At 34.7% G+C, this 19,845-nt stretch overlaps 1 protein-coding gene across 3 annotated transcripts in view; it reads left to right on the top strand.

The window, feature by feature from the left end:
• The first annotated feature begins 5,513 nt into the window (after nucleotides 1-5,513).
• Nucleotides 5,514-19,845, top strand: part of LOC117164230 (thrombospondin type-1 domain-containing protein 4) — a 29,966-nt gene continuing 15,634 nt past the window's right edge. Inside the window, exons 1-2 of one of the 3 annotated variants that reach the window (XM_033347158.2) lie at nucleotides 5,514-5,863; nucleotides 13,300-13,658. In XM_033347158.2, the coding sequence (XP_033203049.2) occupies nucleotides 13,617-13,658 (42 nt within the window). In that variant the 5' untranslated portion in view covers nucleotides 5,514-5,863; nucleotides 13,300-13,616. Of the gene's footprint in view, nucleotides 5,864-5,961; nucleotides 6,186-13,299; nucleotides 13,659-19,845 lie in introns of those variants that run through there. The other 2 variants (XM_076619782.1, XM_076619783.1) reach the window with 2 other exon arrangements.

Consider the following 19,845-nt stretch of genomic DNA (forward strand, 5'->3'; position numbering starts at 1 on the left):
AATTAAAAACTAGTTAGGTAAAGCGCGTATTAATATTCCGAGAGAGAGAGAGAGAGAGAGAGAGAGGGGTGGAGAGGGAGAGAGAGAGAGGGAGAGGGAGAGAAAGCAGAAAATAAATGAGCGGTTTGCTATTTTTGACCAACATATGTGATATAAAATCTGCAAAACATAAATATGTCGAAAATACGATTTCCTAAGTGCAATCAATTCGGATAGAGTATGATATAGAAAATATTGGATGCGTAAAACACATAACGTATAGATACTGCGCGTAATAGCATATCTCGTTCCATCGTCGAGAGACATGGAATAAATCTAAAGAAAATGTGTGCGATTTTCATAAATAGTATCTATGTTTTGTTTCACTTATCTTTTCCAAGAGTCGTTATTACCTTATGCACTTAATACTGTAAACCCTTTTATCGATAAAAAAACGGACAAATATTTCATTTATGTCGTTCGATGTTTGAAATGCTTTCTATAGAAACGCCATTCCGTTCACGTTATTTGCTACAAGAACCGCGTTAATCGCGAATGTCATCAAGGCGAATCTGATTTTGATCTCATCTGATTTTCTTATTGCATCAAGTCCTACTTTAATTTTCTTCTACCTAAGATTCATTTTTTGCTGGCCTTCCATCTCGTTGAGTTTCAGGCAGCTAAATTTGTATCTGATCATCATTCATAGCACCTATACGTCGTTTTGCTTCATTATCTTGGTACGAGTATTATTGCTGTCTTTTCAGTTTTATCACTTTTTATGCTTTTTCCATTGCCCACTATACTTTCTACATCTTTATATTCTTTTTTATACTCTTTATTGGATGAAGAAAGATCTTGATGCATGTTGCACCTCGGTCTATAGAATTCTGAAACTTACAGTGTAATAAACGATATAACGGAAATACATCTAAGATTAGATTATGATCTACAAAATATCGTTTTCATCTATTGCTAGATTAAAATAAATTAAAATAAATTGAATTAGTGATTTCTTTATGTATATTTTCAAAACTATGTAGGAGAATGCTAATAGGATTACACGATTAAAAATTAAGATAATACTTTTAAAACTAATCGATAAGTTGACGAAGTTTTATGGAAGTTAAAGATATAATAGTTTTTAAATATTGTAGGGGATAAAAAGCATGTTTGTCTGTAAAATGAAGTACAAAGATAATTTTAGTAATATAACATTAATTGACAACGTAGCGACTTTTAAAACAGGCTTCCTGTAAGAAGCCACATTGAATTTATACAGGTACATGACAACTCCTTGGGATCTCTACAAGAAGATCCTAATATTTCGTCACTTTTACTTACGCGCCAGATAATTTTACGAAATAAATCTTCGAAAGGTATTACCATATAGGTTAACCAAAATTTGTTCCGAAATGCGTCTTAACCCTGCGTCTAGTGATCAAGAGGATGATCCAAATGCGATATATATATTTATACATATACGGCGCGCCGCGTAGACCAGAGGCTGATGAACGATGATGATATAACGAGGGAGATGCACTCCGGACGTCTCGTAGGAATGCAGCAATTTAGCGATATCAACCAGACCGACGCGGCTAATTCTATCTACGCGCCACTCGATAATTTGTTCGCTGGAAAATTAGATCGGCACCACTGAGAAATCGCTAATTACCGATCCTTCAGCTCGGATCCGACGACGCGTAGACTAATCCATCGAGCAGAAACAGGACGAGGTCTGGTTGCGTTGATTTTACGATTTGAATTTTGTCGAATTAAAGCGAGTTAGATCGACAGCTACCTGATTATCAGCTATCCAGCCGAGAACTGGAACAGATACGTAATAAGCAGACCCATTGATCCATGTATCATAATTTCGTAGCGAATTAGAGAGTAATTGATCCAACGTCAATAATATCGACCGTTTCATGTTGGACATGGATAAAACGTGACGTGATGGTTTTTAGCGAATTCGAATTGGTTTGATTAATTTGAAGACTATAGAAGGAAAACAGGATAAGTTTCCGGTGTATTCTTTATGACAGAGCTATTTTATAATGTAATATGTATTTTAAACCGTAACTTCATAATTTGATATGTATAATTGTTAATAAATCTGATATTAACAGAATTGTCTTATTGGAGCTTGCAACTAAAAATGTATGTTCTTTAAAAAATGGTTCTAAAAATGGTTCATAATCTTTATAGTTTTAAATATATTGCCTATCTTAATAGTTGTTATATCTTTGGCCTTTTACAAAACATTAACTTATGAACTATTTTTAGAAGACATAGTTACACTGCGGATTTTTATGAATTTACAATAGAACGTACAGAATGTATAGAATATATATAGTAGAGTATTCGTTACAACTTTTAATAAGTAAACTAAATCTCTACTTGAAATATAAATTTCCATAAAGATCGGCTACCTACTTCTAGCTTTAGAGCACAAATTGTTTTCATTTTCAACTACATCATAATAAAATACTACTTTTCTACTCATACCATTACTCATGACACTGCAATAACAAATCAATAAAAAAGTATTTATTATGTTTTTCTTCTATGATCACTATATTCTTTTGTTTATAAATCTCCTTCATTCATGTGCCAATCCTACTATTTCTTGCTTGAGATCATGATTGGCGGTAGGAGTTGTTTATGGATTTTATGGGGATATTCGATTTTATTAGTGGCTTCTTTATGGCCTATTTTGGCTGTGGTCAATCGAAATGGCACATCTTGGGAACGCTGACATAAAACGCTCAACGGAAACATTGTGAAGGATGATACATCGATATCAGCCACTCGAAATACGGTACAAACACTCGTGATGATATATTTCAGTATAGTAGGCTCGATTAGGTAATAAATTATTCAAGAGAAACAGAACACTGGAGGTCTGGACATTTCGCGACGGCCAAACAGTGTTGCATTAGTCTGCAAAGTATACACTCGTGGCATACTGCAACCCGTAAATTTCGTGAAGGTTAGGTAATAGAGGATCCGACATATAAAAGCCATTGTGATGCTATTATTATTACATGTATATTGCACTATAGGTGGAAGTGTCACAATACAAGGAGGCGCAATTCCGATGTGCGTATGTGAGTTTGAGTAGTGTGAAATATTAGCGTCATATTTCATATTAGTATCGTGTTACGATGTGTGACGCTGTGCACAAGAAATGTGTCGTTCGCGTGGCAAATATTGTTTTCGATGTAGATATTCATTAGCGTAATAAAAATCACGAGACGAGCGCGCGCTCGTTAGGATTTAATAACTGTTCTTTTAATTTTATCGTTAACGTTTATTCTTATCTCATCTTCCAAATTAATTTTAATATCTTATTATACTAAAAATTCCACGAGCTTGACGCAGTTTTTATGCAATTCAATTTTAAAAAAGGATGATAGTTTGCAGAAATTATATGAAATTAAAACGGAGTGAACAGTAAAATTTATGTAAACATTGTACCGTTAAAAATAATACCTCTTATGTGAAAATAATCTAAAGCCATTATTCAAATAAGAAACTAGACTTCTGCTTAACGCGTAATTCTAACCAAATATTGTAACATTCTATCACAATATAAAAACAAAGTAGAAACGAATTTAACCAAGAAAGTGGGGCACTGCCTATTTTTCGATGGAAGAACAAACTATCGAATCGGTCGATTCGCCACGGGCGAGATCACAAAGCACCGGTTCGAGGGATGATACCGATACAATCGATAATATACTTAAATATTTAACGTTATTCACGGACTGGTCTATAACTACGATTACGCGTTATATCCATGTTTTGTATCAACGCGATCTTTTCTTACGACCGGTTGCTCGGTATGCTCCCTTTTTCCTTCAGAGAGCGAGGGAACTAACCACGTTGCATCGAATCGTCGTTTCTCCGTTTCGCGCGATGCATTAGAACCCGGCATTAGAATTACTAGACGCGGTGACATCGGTTTTCGATATTATTGAACGATATTTGTAGAGCCGATTTTCGATGTCACTGAAATGAACGACGTCGATGTAAAAACGAACGTAGTAGGCGTGTATTAAACTCAAGACGATATTTATCGTTCATATTAAGAATTCTCTTATAATTGATAGATATTATAAAAATAAAATTGTTGGTGAACAGTAAGATTACTATAAAAACTGTTGAAAGAATATTTACCATGGAAGTGATCTATAATATCTGTTCGTATTAATTAATGGATATTTGAATGAAATAAAAATGTAATTAGATTAAAATGAAGTTCGAGATATGCAATCGATATTATCCAAACAATCAATGAACTTGTTTACTTATTCAATGAGAAGTCTAAAGTTATTTTATGACTTTGCAAAATTAAACTACTTTCATTTTAAATATTCCCAGAAGTCTTAATTTAAACTTTAAACAAAATCTCCTTAGAAGCAACACATCTTAATTGATTATAGATAATATACTATATATTGATAATATATATTGTAATATATATTGTGATAATATATTGATAATATACAGGTAACTAATTTTTTAAACGTATGTTGCATAGTACGCGGATAAATTGACAAAGCGAAATTCGAGGTCCGATAATTGACTAAGATGTGGCAGGATCTTTCGGTATTTGGTTTCAGCGATGCACGCGTTTTAGTGGGTCGTGGATTATGGAACTAAAATTAGTTAACCCTCCGGTTACCACCTAGTCAGAAGAGTTTACAAAAAAGTCATCGCGACACAACAAACAAGCCGGTTAAACCGACTATATCTTCGTGTAAGCTTCTTTCGCGATAAACAACCATTATAAGGACCACCTAATTCTCTGCTACTTTTACTCCCGATGAGCTGCATCCAGTCGCTCCCCAGCGTTAAAAATCCATTATCGAGAAAAGGTACATGCGAAAGAGGACAACGCTGTTTTCTTTCTGTTCTCGTTTGCATCTTGTCACTATAGGATGAGCTGATTAAAGCTAATCTGTCAGTTCTGCATTTAAGCTGTTTGTTTTTAATTTATTATCTTCAATTTTGGTGTGTAGGTCGTCAATCTTTAGTACATAGGTCGTTAAACTATTGGAAACTAACACGCCAGTTACGTTATAACCAAGCTTTGCTAAATCTAAAAAAGAGGATCTAAAAAAAGAGAATAAAAATACATAGTAAACCCGTGATTCAAATAAAAAACAGTAGAAAATCGTTCGGGCTAAAAGGCTTCGTTCTCAACTGCTATTATACGCTTTTAAAAAACTCCATGAGTCAAGCTCTCAAAATTCCATTCCGCTTAATAATTCGCCGATTTCCTCTACCGTTTCGATCCGTGTTACATAGCTCTTAATTGAATTCCGATAAAGCATAGTGATTCAGAAACGTAAGAGGAAGAAAAAGGGCGAAAAAAGAAGAAAAAGGCGCGAAAGAAGAGGCAAACGGAAGGATCGAAAAGAGATGCGATCGGAAGCGTGGTGTGGTCAGGTGACAGACAAAGGTGGAGGCCCCCTAAAGCTGCGTTCATAGAGCAGCGCGAGACACACCGCTGTATAAAGTCGATCCTCCACCGACGGGAGCCGTCAGTTCGGCACGACACCTCTGTAAAGCACGACAGAGAAACTCGTCTCTCGGTATTCTGTAACATGCAGCACGCTACCGTGGCTGCAGCTTCTCATTTTCTCAAAGATCGAGCAACCGATCAGTGCGCATCGTGAACTCCGTACATCGTACTGCACGTCGTTAAATTTTTCGTGAACTTTTCGGCGGGAATAATTTGAAAGAGTGTCGTATGAAAATAAAAAACACGAGTATGAAATAATTAAGTGGTTAAAATTGGTTTAAATCCTGGACAAAATTTTTATTCTTCATCTGTTTGTATAAATTCGCTCGACTGAGAAACAATTCGATGCAGGTGATACTTTGTGTTTTGTGTTGATAACGATCTCTTTTTATAGTTGTTTTATAAAGAATATAATATCATATCTTGTTCTATGAGGAATTTGATGCAACTGAGGCTTAGTGTTTTCCTGACTATTTCATTCATGCTAGACGTTCCATAGGAATTTTAAGATCGACCTAACAGATTGATCTCTTGTATTCGATCTTTTTTTACATTGGGGTTGTGGGGTTGTACCAGATTCTATGTTAGTACATGCTCGACACGATTTTTTTCGTATCGGCTAGCCAACTTGTCACCCGAATCGAATTCTACGGGTACCGTTTAAAGTTCAAAGGTAATCGGATTCCTGTAACAAGTTGGTTTTTATATTTCTGGTCGCTAAGAATTATATTTTATTGTCGAGGAACATCGTTGACAAATTGAACGAACAAGATTAAGATATGTAAAGGATGTGTCAATGAACGTGAGCCATTAAAGAGTCAAATATGTTCCTGAAAAGCGTGCCAGGCCGAAAGAAACGTGACAGAGAATTCCGCGTCCGCTAAACTATGACGTGAACCTCCTTGCTTCTGCCAGACAGCTATAATCTTTTTTCCTCCGCGCCGTCACGGCACCACGAGATTCTTTTTCTATCACAACATACACGGTACAGCTTAAAGCACTTTGTGCCACACAAATCTAAATTTACGGTCCCTTTGACGGCTTCCACAGCTATTTTCGTGGACGAATGCAAGCGGCCTTGACTTTGTGCCCCTCTTCGCACGTGAATTTCGTTCTCACGTCCCGGAAGGCATTACGTTATCACGGTAAAATGTAATTACTAACATTCTCCAACCCACTATAACCCAACTCTCACTTACTTACGTATGGAAAGATTATAATTAATTATCATTCCTCACTAATCACTGAAGGAGTAATAATTATCATAAATTGACTGCTTGTTAATAGAAAGATTAGACCACGGATGTTTATGCATTAATATAAATAAGTTAAAATATGCAAGAATACACAAGAAGTAAGAGTAAGTAATAATTTAAAGAGTAAAATGAATCTGCATTTTTATTCACATTCATGAAAATATGAATTTGCATAAATATCTATTGTCTAGTAAGATTTGGGTAAATATCTAAGTAACTTTTAATACAGAGTTACATTTTTGAAGTTTAAATAATCTTAAGTATTTTCAATAAAACTTCTGTGTTATGCATGTATTTGTTGAAAAATCAATTTCTTTGCTTACTTTTCATTCGATCTCATTGCGATGGAACTTGCATAAATATTAGATGATGCCTTCAAGTATGGTATTTAGTACAGTAACAACGTTTGGATATACAATGACGGAGATGATCGCCTCCCGTACACAATGTGTTAAATTACATCACGTTATAGCGGGTTAACTACTTTGAGCATACTTATTAATAACGTAATTACATAACTATCTTCCCCTTACTCTAGTTTAATTTAACGATCCTACCTTTCTAATGTCTAAATAATTACACTCTTTACAAATATACCATGTAGTTTTATCCGTAATTCAAAACAAAAAAGAAGAAGAATTTAAGATTGATAGAAACTACCCTATTTTGACAACTCTTCTAATCACGATAAGTTTAGAAGAAAATTAAAAGAAAAATATTTAAGTATGCTCTTAAATTGAATCTGCAGCTAAAGTCTGTTATAAAATCCATAATTTATCCACCATCTCGAAAACGCAAGCAAGTAGCTATCAAATATCACGAAGAAGACCCAGTATCTGTTACATGAGTATTTTGCTCTCTAGAAAATCGGTTTACCCCCGATCTGTCTTTTCACAAACGTGTATTAATAGTTCACGATCCCAGTGGGTCGATAATCGTAAAAATAAACGGTGCTTCGCGTTATACCGACACTTGCGTAAGTACTTACTTACTTAGATCCATTGGAATGGTGCTATTCTTTCTGGTGTGTTTTCGCTGTAATAAAGTAACGCGGTCTCATAAACATCGGTCATGAAAAAATAGACAGCGTAATGAAGAGTAGAAGCTGTTTGACGAGGCTCTACACCACTTTGTAATGTAATTAACACGTAGATTCTAGTTTAATGATGATTATATGAATTAATCTTGTTATTCATCAAAATATATTACACGATATAATAACATAATTAGAAGACAAACTAATGGAATAATTTATTTGAAAATTATAAATTATTTTAATAATTTGAAGAAGTATCGTTGAAGAATCATTATTATTAGATTAAATGGAAAGCTTTTGCATTTTCATCGCGTTAAATACTGTTATATTATATTTACAAGATTGATATGTTACAATCAGGTTTCACAGGAGCTTCGTATTTGGACGTGAAACAATTTTAGAGACGCTGAGTTCTACATAAGTTTTGAATTCTTTATTCTTTCAGTCATGACTTTATAACAATCTAAATACATAGCAATCGAATGTGAGTATTCTTAAACGTAATTATTTAATTTCTGTTGTTTTAATCATAAAATTTTTGCATTATTAAAGAAATATTTTCAAATTGCTTATGAAATCTTTTAAACTACATGTTGCCAAGATGAACAGAAAAATCTACTATCAAATTAATGAAAATACATAATTACTTTTGAATTGCTAATCAACTGTAGCACGTTATAACCATCGAACATCTCATCGAAAATGCGGAAACTTTCCGTTTAATTAAATATTTTGTCTTCGTATTACGACATCGTTTGATCGATACTCGGCTCGTTTTCTGAAATATTGCGCCATTAACGTATTCTGTGGCGCCATTTCATTCGAACGACATATAGATACAGCTACCGAATACATGCATAACCCATAATTCATATTCATCCGCAACGCGGCTACTTATCGTGTACTTACAGCGCACTTAACGTACGATATTTAGCTGGTAATAGTCCGTAATTAATGCACGCATACATCGCCACTTAAATAATCAGCTAATAGTTTAATTACACCAAGATCACTGAATGACTAGTTGCAAAATCAACAAAGCGTGTTTTCCGACTCGTTAAACATTCCGTATGAATATTACAAACACAGTGTAACACTTCACAAGTGTTAACCAATATTGTACATAAATGTATAATAATATACATATAAGTAAATATTAAACAATGCTGGACGTAAACAAAGTACCACGCGAGTGTTCATTTAAACTGTTCTCACTTACAAATTTGTTTAACAACTTTCCGGTCGACATTTCTTATTTTTTATTATACCACGGCAATTTATATTTCCTAGCGTCAATATGATCTACACGGTGAATGAATGATTTCAAAACAGATATACAACCATGAATTAATTTCATCAATGGATAAGATACAGCAACACGAAAACGAACAAGTATAAAATACATAAAATAATCTTTCACGAGAAAAGAATCTTACATTTATGGATCGAGCTCATAACTTTTCTATCTCTACTAACCGATTAAACTCGTGTTTACGATATAAATGGCTGAAATTATAACCCACGTAATCTGCTACTCGATCAATTCAATTTTTTCGTGGTCGCCGCGAAAAAAAGAAAAACGTAAGCGTATCTACCGATTGTACATAATTACACCTGCAATAATTCCGTCTCCTTATTTTCCTCTTGCTTCATAAATTCCACGTGTTGCGTACCCATTGGCCCCACATTCCGCGCCATTTCAATTCCGCAAAATAAACATAAACTAATCCCTTTTGCTCTCGACTGGACCCATAAATTTCACCGCTTGATGCCGTGGCAGCGACACAGCAGCGTGGCGGGAAACGTGCCGGATAAACAATAGATTAAAACAGAGATAATGTAAACCAGGTGTAATTGAGATCGATCTACTGGAACCATCGATGTATGGCGCCAGCCGGGAAAAATCTCGTGCTGCCACGTTGTTGCAGCGGCGTTTAACTTTTCAGCGTGCGATATACACGATCACTCGAAAGTATCCAGACTCTTGTTTATTTTCGACAAGATGTAGTTTAGTTATGAGATTTTATGGATAAATTAAGATGCAATGATTTTGTTCTGTATAATCGTCATACGATGACAATGAAAGTATTCGAACACTTATCACTGAAAATTTTTGTGAACATAGTAAGTGCGTCATATGACACATTTTTCGGATTGCATCAGCACTGTAATAAGAAGACTATCGTGATTATGTTGGTAAAATTTTGAACTATATAGAGTATAACTAACTATATAGAGGTAACAATATATTTATTAGAAGCTCGCAGTTCGTGCAAAATTAGTATACAGATATAATATAATTAAGGATGAAATTAAATTGACTGTTCAAATACTTTGATGATTTTTGCGAAGTGTATGCTTGCAATAGATCTACTGTAACCTATGATACATTTTCGAATTAGTTTTAAATTTTACCAATATAATCGCGATACTTGTGCCTCGATACAGTGTTAATGGAATTTCAAAATCATTAAATAACATGCATAATATATTCATAAAAGCTTTGTATGGTAAGTGTTCGAATACTTTCACGAATCACTGTGTGCAATAATATATAACTGGTAAAATATATTATAGCTATGTTTTTTAATAATCAATTTAGATTTACAGCCTGGCGAGTCCATAAAAAGACAGTAAGTGTTGTTTCTAATGATTAATTGACCATTAATTTGCACACTTTAATACAATTTGCATATTTTTACTATATATTCGTTATTAATATGTAGACTTCGATAAAATGGGTGCTGTTACTATCATGACCAAATTGTCCGGATACTTATGAGCAGTGGTGTATGTAATTCAAAACGAAAGAGACCGATGGAATGTTTGAACCGGTAGAAAAATAATTTTCCACGCGCGGCACGCTTTCAACGGATAATTCTATGTAGGAGAACGATTACGTTCGACAGGTCGACGCACGACTAATATCGATTCCCGTCTAACGCTCACTAACAACTGGAGCATGAAGGCATTATGTGCGTGCGTATACGTACAGGGACTCGAAGGCTTCTTTAATATCCAATTTCCTTCGTGTCGCATCATAACTCGTTTCTCACGATGCAAAATATGTATCTTGATCGTGCGTCGAATCGGAGCTCTTTGGCCATCGGTGAAGTGTTATTTGTGTGTCGTACGTGTGTGCGTCAGGAGTACTCGCGAGTTGGTTTCAATAAAATTTTTATTAGGCGGAATCGAGTTTTCGAGTTGTGGATGGTGTACTTGAGATATAAAGATATTGATGTAAATGGGACTTTTTATCTTAGAATTTTTTTATTGGAGATCGTTTTAATCGACTTTTTTTCTAATATTTGTAGTTTTATGGTCTAGTTTTCTTGTGAGTTAAATTATGTACATATATTGTTGATTTTGCTGTTTTAATCAGTTTCTTCTAATAAAAATATTATAGCAGTTTGTTTAAGAATATTTAAATTACAATAATATTACTTATATGATACTATAATTTTTCAGATCAATCTAATTATCTTCAGAAAAGAATCAGAAATGGCTAAAGTTTAACGAATTAAATATTGTAGAACAAGTGAAGTAGAAAATTACTCGAGTTAAAACAGACGTATAATTTTAAGTGATGCAAGTATTGCAAAATTAATGAATTTCTTCTTATATCGTTATTTTAGAGTATTTTGTACTTCGTTGCTTGCAAATTCCTCGTACTCCCTCGTACAAATTTTACAACTTAAAATTTCTGAAAAATTTATGATAATTTATTCCCCATTTTTCTTGGACATAAAAGTTTTGGAAAGAAAAAGTCTCGATCGTCTTGAAATGGGAAACGGCAATTCGCTGATAGTGCAGGCTGCATCATCGTCCGGAAATCGAGGACACGACTTAAAAATAGTAGGCGATCCTCCACCCACCTTCGGTGCCATTAAAATATTGTTCAAACGCCGAATATATTTTTTCGGTTGAAATGCGTTCATTCTACAAACGACAGAAACGGCGCCTTTCTTAAAACAATCCTAAAAATAGTCCAGCGATTTCCAACGGAATACTTTATCGTTCCGCTTTCTCGATGAACGGTTCCAAACTTTTTGCCGTTCGTGTTACACGCATTCGACATTAGCATGCGTCAACCTGAATCATCATCAAACCATGCACGTTCACGTTACACATCTAATTATTCTCATTAATGTAATATGTAATACGTAACGAGCTCTGTAACAATCATGTCATTTTTTCCTCTATTTAATCCAATCAAATGGTTCTAATTCTCCTACGAAATAGAGAAATCATTAATAGAATCAAATAATTATTTTTCAAATTTTTCATTTAAAAAATATCTGGCTGAAACGAGCAGGTCACGTATGTACCCTGAACGTTGAAAGTGGCTTGCAATTTTGCGTCGAACGTATTGATCAATCTTGTCAACACGCAGTTTAATTAAACAATTACAAGAGGAACAAAACCTGTCTTGTTCGTTCATGGAGGAAAGTGTAGCGAGAAAACCGGAACGACGAAAAATCGAAAAAGTTCACCGATTTATTGGTTTGACCGATGTAATTACGAGCAAACTATAGATCAAGTGTATCATGCCTCTTTCTATCTGGCCGCGCCACAACCGTTCCCGTGTAAATAATTTCCTTATCCCTGCTATCCTTCTATCCGTGACTCGCGCGGTCGCGTTGATCACAATTTAGATATCAGCGGGGAAATTCCTGCGTGCCTCTCGGATACATGGTAACGCAAGAAACAATAAATAATATCCGCGTACCATAAATCGGTGGAAAAGTTGCATGGAAAATTGCTGACGCCAGAGGTACCCAATAGGCGTAAGAAAGAGCACAGAAACGTAATATAGAGGGAAAAGTAGAAATATTGAGATTCTTGATTAAGGATGAATTATGATGCTGGCGGTTATAATTCTTTATAATGCCAAAACTAACACATTATTTTGGTATAGGATAGAAGATACATAATTCTATTTCTCTAGATATAATTTGCCATTTGTTTTATAAAATACAATTGAAATGTGTAATTGAATACAATAAAAATATGTATGTGTCCCGATTCTTTTAATACGTATTTATTGCTGTACTCCAGAGAACGATACGAAAGTGATATTTTTATATTGATTTTATTATTGTTCTACAAATTTCTGTACTTAGTTTTGCAATATAGCTCTTGTTTCTTCTTTTGATTTCGGTTTATTCGACTTTTGTTTGAAATAAGATATTACCATGTTAGTTTGCTATCCAGATGCATTCCTAAGTATTTTATAACGTTCCTTTGCAGTATAGTTTTACCATTTAGGAATACAGCTGGGACTGTTTGTTCTTTCAACGCGCAAGTAACGTGTTTGAATTTCAATGAGATAATTTGAATTCTATTTTTACGAAACAAAGATCAGGTATCGACAATTTTTGTATTATCCCTAATTACACGTAATGATCTTGATTTTTTTCTGTACAATGTGGCAAAATAGCATAAAGGTAGCAAAAAATTAGTAATAACCATTCATTATCTAATTTTGTTCAAAGATATGAAAACAGAACGAAAGAAAACGTACATCTTGTAAATTATCGTAATAAACGGTTGGATGGTGCAAACGAACAAAAGCGTGTACGAGTGAAACGTAATTACTGTGATTACTGTGATTTCGATGACATTCGAAGAAACAAAAACTGAATCGAAATATCGTGGTGTGGTGCAAAACTATTGGAGTACTCGAAAAATGACAAAGAATTGTTCGCGAAATCATTTCGAAACTCGTTACGAAGAAAATTAACGAAAAGAAGGTTACGTGGAAAAGAAGATGATACGTGGAGCGTGAACCGCAAGAAAAATATTGTCCAAGATGGATAAAGCTTTCCTGTTCTCTCTATTGATATCTCTGACGGTAAGATCCGAATAATATAATCAAGGAAACGTTTACAATGATTTAACGCATGTTAGAATGATTTCTGAGCCAGTTCCAATTTGACTTGAACTTCAATGCCAAACTCGTAGATTAAATTAGTGTGCGGCTATTTGAACTGTCTGTGCGTATATGGAAAGAAAAAAAGGGTGTAAGTGCGGAGGCGGTGTCTTTGAAACCGATTCAAAAGACTCGCTTCTTTGAGCGACGCGTCATCAATTTTTATGGTACTTTTGTAAGCTTGTTTGGTTTTGAAATTAAGGAATAAATTAGTCAGTCAGATGTCTTAATTTCGACGAATATGGACTGGGTTGACAGTAAAAGTTATATTCTTACTCAAATACTTCTTTTTGACATTTAGTTCTTATCTAGAAAAATGGTGAAGGTTAAACTAAAATATTTTACTATTAGAAAGATATTTTAGTTTAACCTTGATTTCTCCAAGAAAATATGCAAAATTAGGACACTATAAAGTGAAGAATCTTTTTTTATCGAGGAATATATTAAAACTGGAATATTGTAAAATAAAAGCTAGATCTTTTTTATGGAATATTTGAACATTCAAGTCTTGTTCATTACTTGTCTATATTATATATTCACAAATCAATATTTTACACTTTTAATCGATATTACTCATAACTAATTTAATTCCTGAACGAATCACGTAGGGGACCGCGAACGACAGTGGCTAATCTCCAGATTGCGCGTGAATATAATAATTTATACGCTGCACAAAAATCGTCGTGCCGGTCGGTCGTCGAAAGTGATTCGTTGAAAGACAAATTACAGGATATCTGGCGCCTCGTGGTTCCAGCTCGTCCACGTTCTCAGCACATGCTGAAAAGCACAACTGCGTAGGGCCCACTTTTTTTTCTTGCCCTTTCTCTTTCTCTTCGATCTTTCCTCCATCTCCGCCTTCTTTTCTTTTTCTTTCTTTATTTTCGTTTCTCTTTTTGGTTCGCTCGAGCCGCACGAGAAGACCGAAAGAGGCGTCTTTCGTTCTTGTGTCTCGGGGGCTTACCACCACGGGCCAATAAAAAGTATCACACGGCCGTGTCTCGTTCGTGTCACGATGATAAGAGTGACTCTTTTTAGGAAGCATCTCTTTATTCGTGCGTGTCACCAAAATTCGTTGAAAGCGTGTCGGTGTATTTCTTCCTGACACTGTCGAGAGGCAGCCTCGAAAGAGTAGGAGTTTCTCTCCCGGCTTTCTTCCGAGCTTCCTCATCTCTATGTTTAAAACGGATCCGCTGAGACGCTCGTAAATTCATTTCTCGAGGAAAACGATTTTGTTCCCACCGCTCCCTTTTTTCGATCCATTTTTGTTTGGTCAAGAGTTAGTGAGCACCATAGAAAAATACAGAAATGAAATGATACGCGTTTAAAGTCTCTCTTCTTAGTCACATAGAGTGTTAAAAAAAGATAATCCGAAGATTTATATACAGGCTTGTAAAAATAGACGATGCTACGTTATTACGAATGTTCTAAATGGGTTAAATGTTTCATTATTTTTATTAAATGTGAAACGAGATTTACGCGAATTCGAGTAACTTAAAGTAACTTAAAGTGTCGTAAAACGCAGCGACTCGGCAATTCCTTTCTCCTAGTGTGTAGTTTATAATAGCAGGTAATTTGGAGTACGAAACAAATTTCATGCATTTTCAAGCGGTCGTAGGCGACACGGGACGCGTCCAGCAAATCGGCCAGGCGTGTTTCGTAAATTCAGTAATGTTTTTCGCATCGAGTAGCTAATGAATCGTTGCTGGCGTTAGTCGTTAGTTTAATCATCGTTATTATTATCATTTACACGGTCTAACGAGACCTCGTTGTCGCCGAAAAGATAAATAGTCGTCGCGTACGCCTTTAATGAACGGTTGTATTTCAAAATTACAAAGAATATATCGTTGCTTCGCCAGGGACCCGTTTAAACCGGTTTTTTCGTGTCCATTAGGAACTATGACGAATAAAGTGACGATCGTGGAACATATATTGGCGGGACGAGCCTCGGTTTTACGTAAAACACAGATAAATCCTAAATAACAAAGTAGTATGAGTCAGAAATGGTCCGGCATTGCGTTCATCGCACGTAAGAGTTGTTGAGTTCGAATAAAACTAAGAGAATATTTATATGGTATGAATATCCTCATGGAGATAAAAGAGGTAGGGCGTCAGCTTTATGAGAATAAAGGCGCCATGTCGTGAAGGAAAAATGAGAACCGATTAACGAAGTTATTTATTGCTTTACAATTTTACCACTCTCTCGTTGATTATCATAAAAGATGCATAAATCTTGCGCTATGTCAATCAAACTTTAAGCTACTGCCTTAACATAGTTTTTAATAAATATGGAAACAGGTTAGAAATCAATGGTATAAAGAAGTATATCCTTTCTCACTTTCAACATCGTTCTACTGTCTTATCATATCTTATTAAAATGTTACCAATCATCAAGATAATCGTTCTAATTTAACGCATGACTACTTTGATACTGTATCGTTCATTTATTATCTATTTGAAAGCAGTTCTCGGCTGTTCAAAGCTTCTGAGAAACTATGTCAGACCAAACGTCATCTTCATCAACATGTATAATAAATCCATCGCAAATCTGGTATTTTTGTACTTACGATTAATCAATGTTTCTTGAGAAATATTGTTATATGATGCGAATCACGTTGATTACTGAGTCGAAATAGGACTGATCTAGGATAAAGACACCGGCGATGTTTGCCTAACGATTGATCATAAAGAGAATGATGACAAGCTACCCTCCGTTGAGAAAACAAGATGTTCTTTTATTTATTGGCGTCCGTGTGTCGTAAATTACGCTGTTTAATTGTGACGGGCGTTGATTTTTCTCCTTCCTTTGATGAGCCAAAACCCGTCTGTATTGCCCAAGGTCTGTCTAAGAAGTACCACGTTGTGTGAAACGCATTCCATCCGTTAAATCTTCAGCGTAACACATATTCCTAGACCGACCCAATAACACATTGTAACAGATTCGAACTGCTCTTATGAGAAAACAATATTATCCTTGATCCAAATTTATCGGTTAAATCTCGTTCGTGTGACATTCCTGAGGTTAAAGATCGTTCATCAATCATGAGAATCGGAATCCATCACGTTGCGCCCACGTTGCTGGTGTGCTGAAGGTGGCCTGTGGTATTCAAGAGACGCGTCTTCTTCAGGGTGTTTTAGAGTTATTGTAAAGTGTCTTTTCGTAGAATGCGTTGGAGTTGACGTTTTAGGTGTTGGAGGATGTTACGTTTGATTTTTCTTTGTACAGGAACCCCTTTATGGATAGCTGAAAGTAGCCTTTTGAAAAAGTGGTCTATTGATATTGGAGGATTAATTTGCATGGAATTTTTTTGACAATTTAAGCGGAAAAAGGATTTGGAAATCTTATTTATTTCCTTGTAGATAGGTAGGTTTTTTCATTTAATCCAAATTTGTCAATTCTGGAATTAAAATCTTCTTAGAATGAAACTGTCACAGTTTCTTTATTTATTGTTTATTTTTTTTTAATAATTTATGCATTGAAAAATTGTTTAGGTGAAAGGCAGAATATATTTAACCTTCTTCGAATGCTAAATTTATGTTTGAAGCAATTTTCCAAATTCATATAAGGATAATTAGATTCGTATAATATTAGATTATAAATTAAGCAAATATCTTGATTATTTAGGATCACAAGAGATTCTGATATCCTTATTGCGATATAAACCGTCTTATAGCCAATTTCTTTCTTTTTAATATGGTTGAGAATCGATAATAAAACTTCAAACTCAGAAGAAACGACATTTTATATGGACAAACTTAATAATAGTAATATAACGTATAAGGAAACTTCATGATCATTGTAACTATATTTAACGTTGATGAGTTGAAAGACTTCATCTAATCAATATATCTAAGATAAATAAATTGCACACGAAGTGATAGTTTAATAGAACGAATTAAAAACATAAAATATCATCTGTCATGGATGAGTTGAATATGATACATTCAGGAAATTTGTTGTCTCTGAATATTTCCCCGTTTTCGTGACAGAGGACAGGCAGAAGACGCACTCTGAGGCCAAGGTTTTGTAATAAATTACAAATATACCATAGCTTCCCGCAAACATTTTACTTGCAAAACTATCTTTTCCTTCCTTGTCGTCAGATGTAAAACGATTGCGATATATACAAGAAATTTTTTTATAGCATTTTTATAATCAACGTGAACGTTGTGAATTCTAATCCTTCAGATATATTTCAGGATAATTAATTTACGTAAACATTGCTACACGATCATAAAACTCTTTTAAACTGGGAAGAGGTTTAATAACTCTATAATCTTATGATAATTTGCGTCATTATTGCATTGTATAATTTCATGATAATTTCTTGTATTATGAATAAATTTATACTTTTATATTTAGTAATAAGTAAATAATTAGCTTCAGTCTTGATGTACCTAATTTCTAAATTAAATTTTCCTCCATTCGACACACGATGATCATTTTGCTCTTACGCGCACGTTTTCTCGACTGACAGTAAGAAGATATTTATTCATGGGCTATCACTTTCCTGTCTCGTCTCTGTCCCAACGTTATGACACGCGCTTAGTGCAGGGTCACGATCGCGCAGGTTACAATCATTGGACTTCTATTGCTCGTCGACCACGTGTCATAAGCTACTCGAGTCTCCATTGACTGTTTTCACATAATTCTTCATATTCTTCGTGAGAATTTTTCAATATTCCGTCTTTCTATATAGATTTATTAATTACATCTTGATAATTTTTAATAATACAATTCTTACAATTTTCATTTTTCTTGAAACAGTACCGTCCTATTTAATTAAATTACTAATTAATAAATAAAATATACGCAAAATATTAAATCGAAAAGGGTTTAAAAATTTGAGAAACAACAACATGCGAGCTGTCAAACGTTAATTCATTAGGAGCCTCTAGACTACTATTGCTATTACTGTAACCATCAGAGTATTACATTGAATATCTAAAATATTACACGTTCAAGTCCAATATCTAGATTTAATTAATACCAGAGATACATACTAATTTCTGCAGATTATGCTCATAGCTAGAAACAGTTCAATAATATTTTAGTATCCGATTACCTATACAAGACCTTCCTCGATTATGCAGCCATGTCTTTTCACTCGTTAAGTATGCAACTCAAGCTTGCACAAGAGATTATGATTAAATAAAAAATCGACTCGTTATTTCAGGAATCCGATACACACATCTTGCGCGCGAATAAATTCAACTAAATACATTCTAACACTAGAATTTACAAAGGCAGGTATCAAAGATAATTACTTTAAATATTTTGTGTTTAATAATAATTGTGTTTAGTATAACTAGCCAGCAAATATAAGCAATAACCTTTCCCAAAAAAACATTTTTATTTAAAAAAATATATGCTATTCTACATAACTTGAGAGCAGTTCTAATATCTTAAATAAATAAAATATTTATGCATCATGATACGTATTATTTTATGGACAAACACTTACGGGCAATAGTGTATTTCATTTGTAGTTTCCAGTAACAATTTCTATCGTCGAGGGAATGGTTTCTACGACGATGTCCGACTTCGCGATGACGATGCACGTGACCGCGCTTATTCGCCGGCTATCGGTTCTGCTTTCGCGTCTCATCCCTTTCTCATCTGGCGCATTACGAAGCGTGCACGCGTAACCGGCGCCAGCAAGCAGGTTGCAAACGCCTCGAGTTTCATTGCTCGCGCCAAGTGGAAGGATCGACGAGCGGGCGAGAAGAGCGAGACGTTTAGACGCACCTCTCGGCGCGCTTCGCCTTGTCGGACCACCGTGAAAAAGCATTTCGAATTCGCCGCGGAATCCGGTCTTATCGAGAAAAGTCAATTATATCCGGCGCGAGGAACTGGTTGAGAGGCGCGAAAAGAAGGATGGAATTCCTCAAATGATGAAATGTTTCTACAAATGTTCGATGTAAGGTTATGTCAATTCAAAGATTTAAGAGAATAACGACATTTCAAAATACTTTGCTTCATTTTCTTGGTTATTTTATAAATAGATTAATTTTATTCATCTCATCAATTGTACTACAATTTCACTTTTTAGAGTAATTTATTTGAGATAAAAGTAATACAGAAAATTAAAAATAAAACATTAAGTATGCA

The sequence above is a fragment of the Bombus vancouverensis genome, chromosome 7 (genome assembly GCF_051014615.1).
Source record: "Bombus vancouverensis nearcticus chromosome 7, iyBomVanc1_principal, whole genome shotgun sequence".
In the NCBI taxonomy this organism is placed as follows: domain Eukaryota; kingdom Metazoa; phylum Arthropoda; class Insecta; order Hymenoptera; family Apidae; genus Bombus; species Bombus vancouverensis.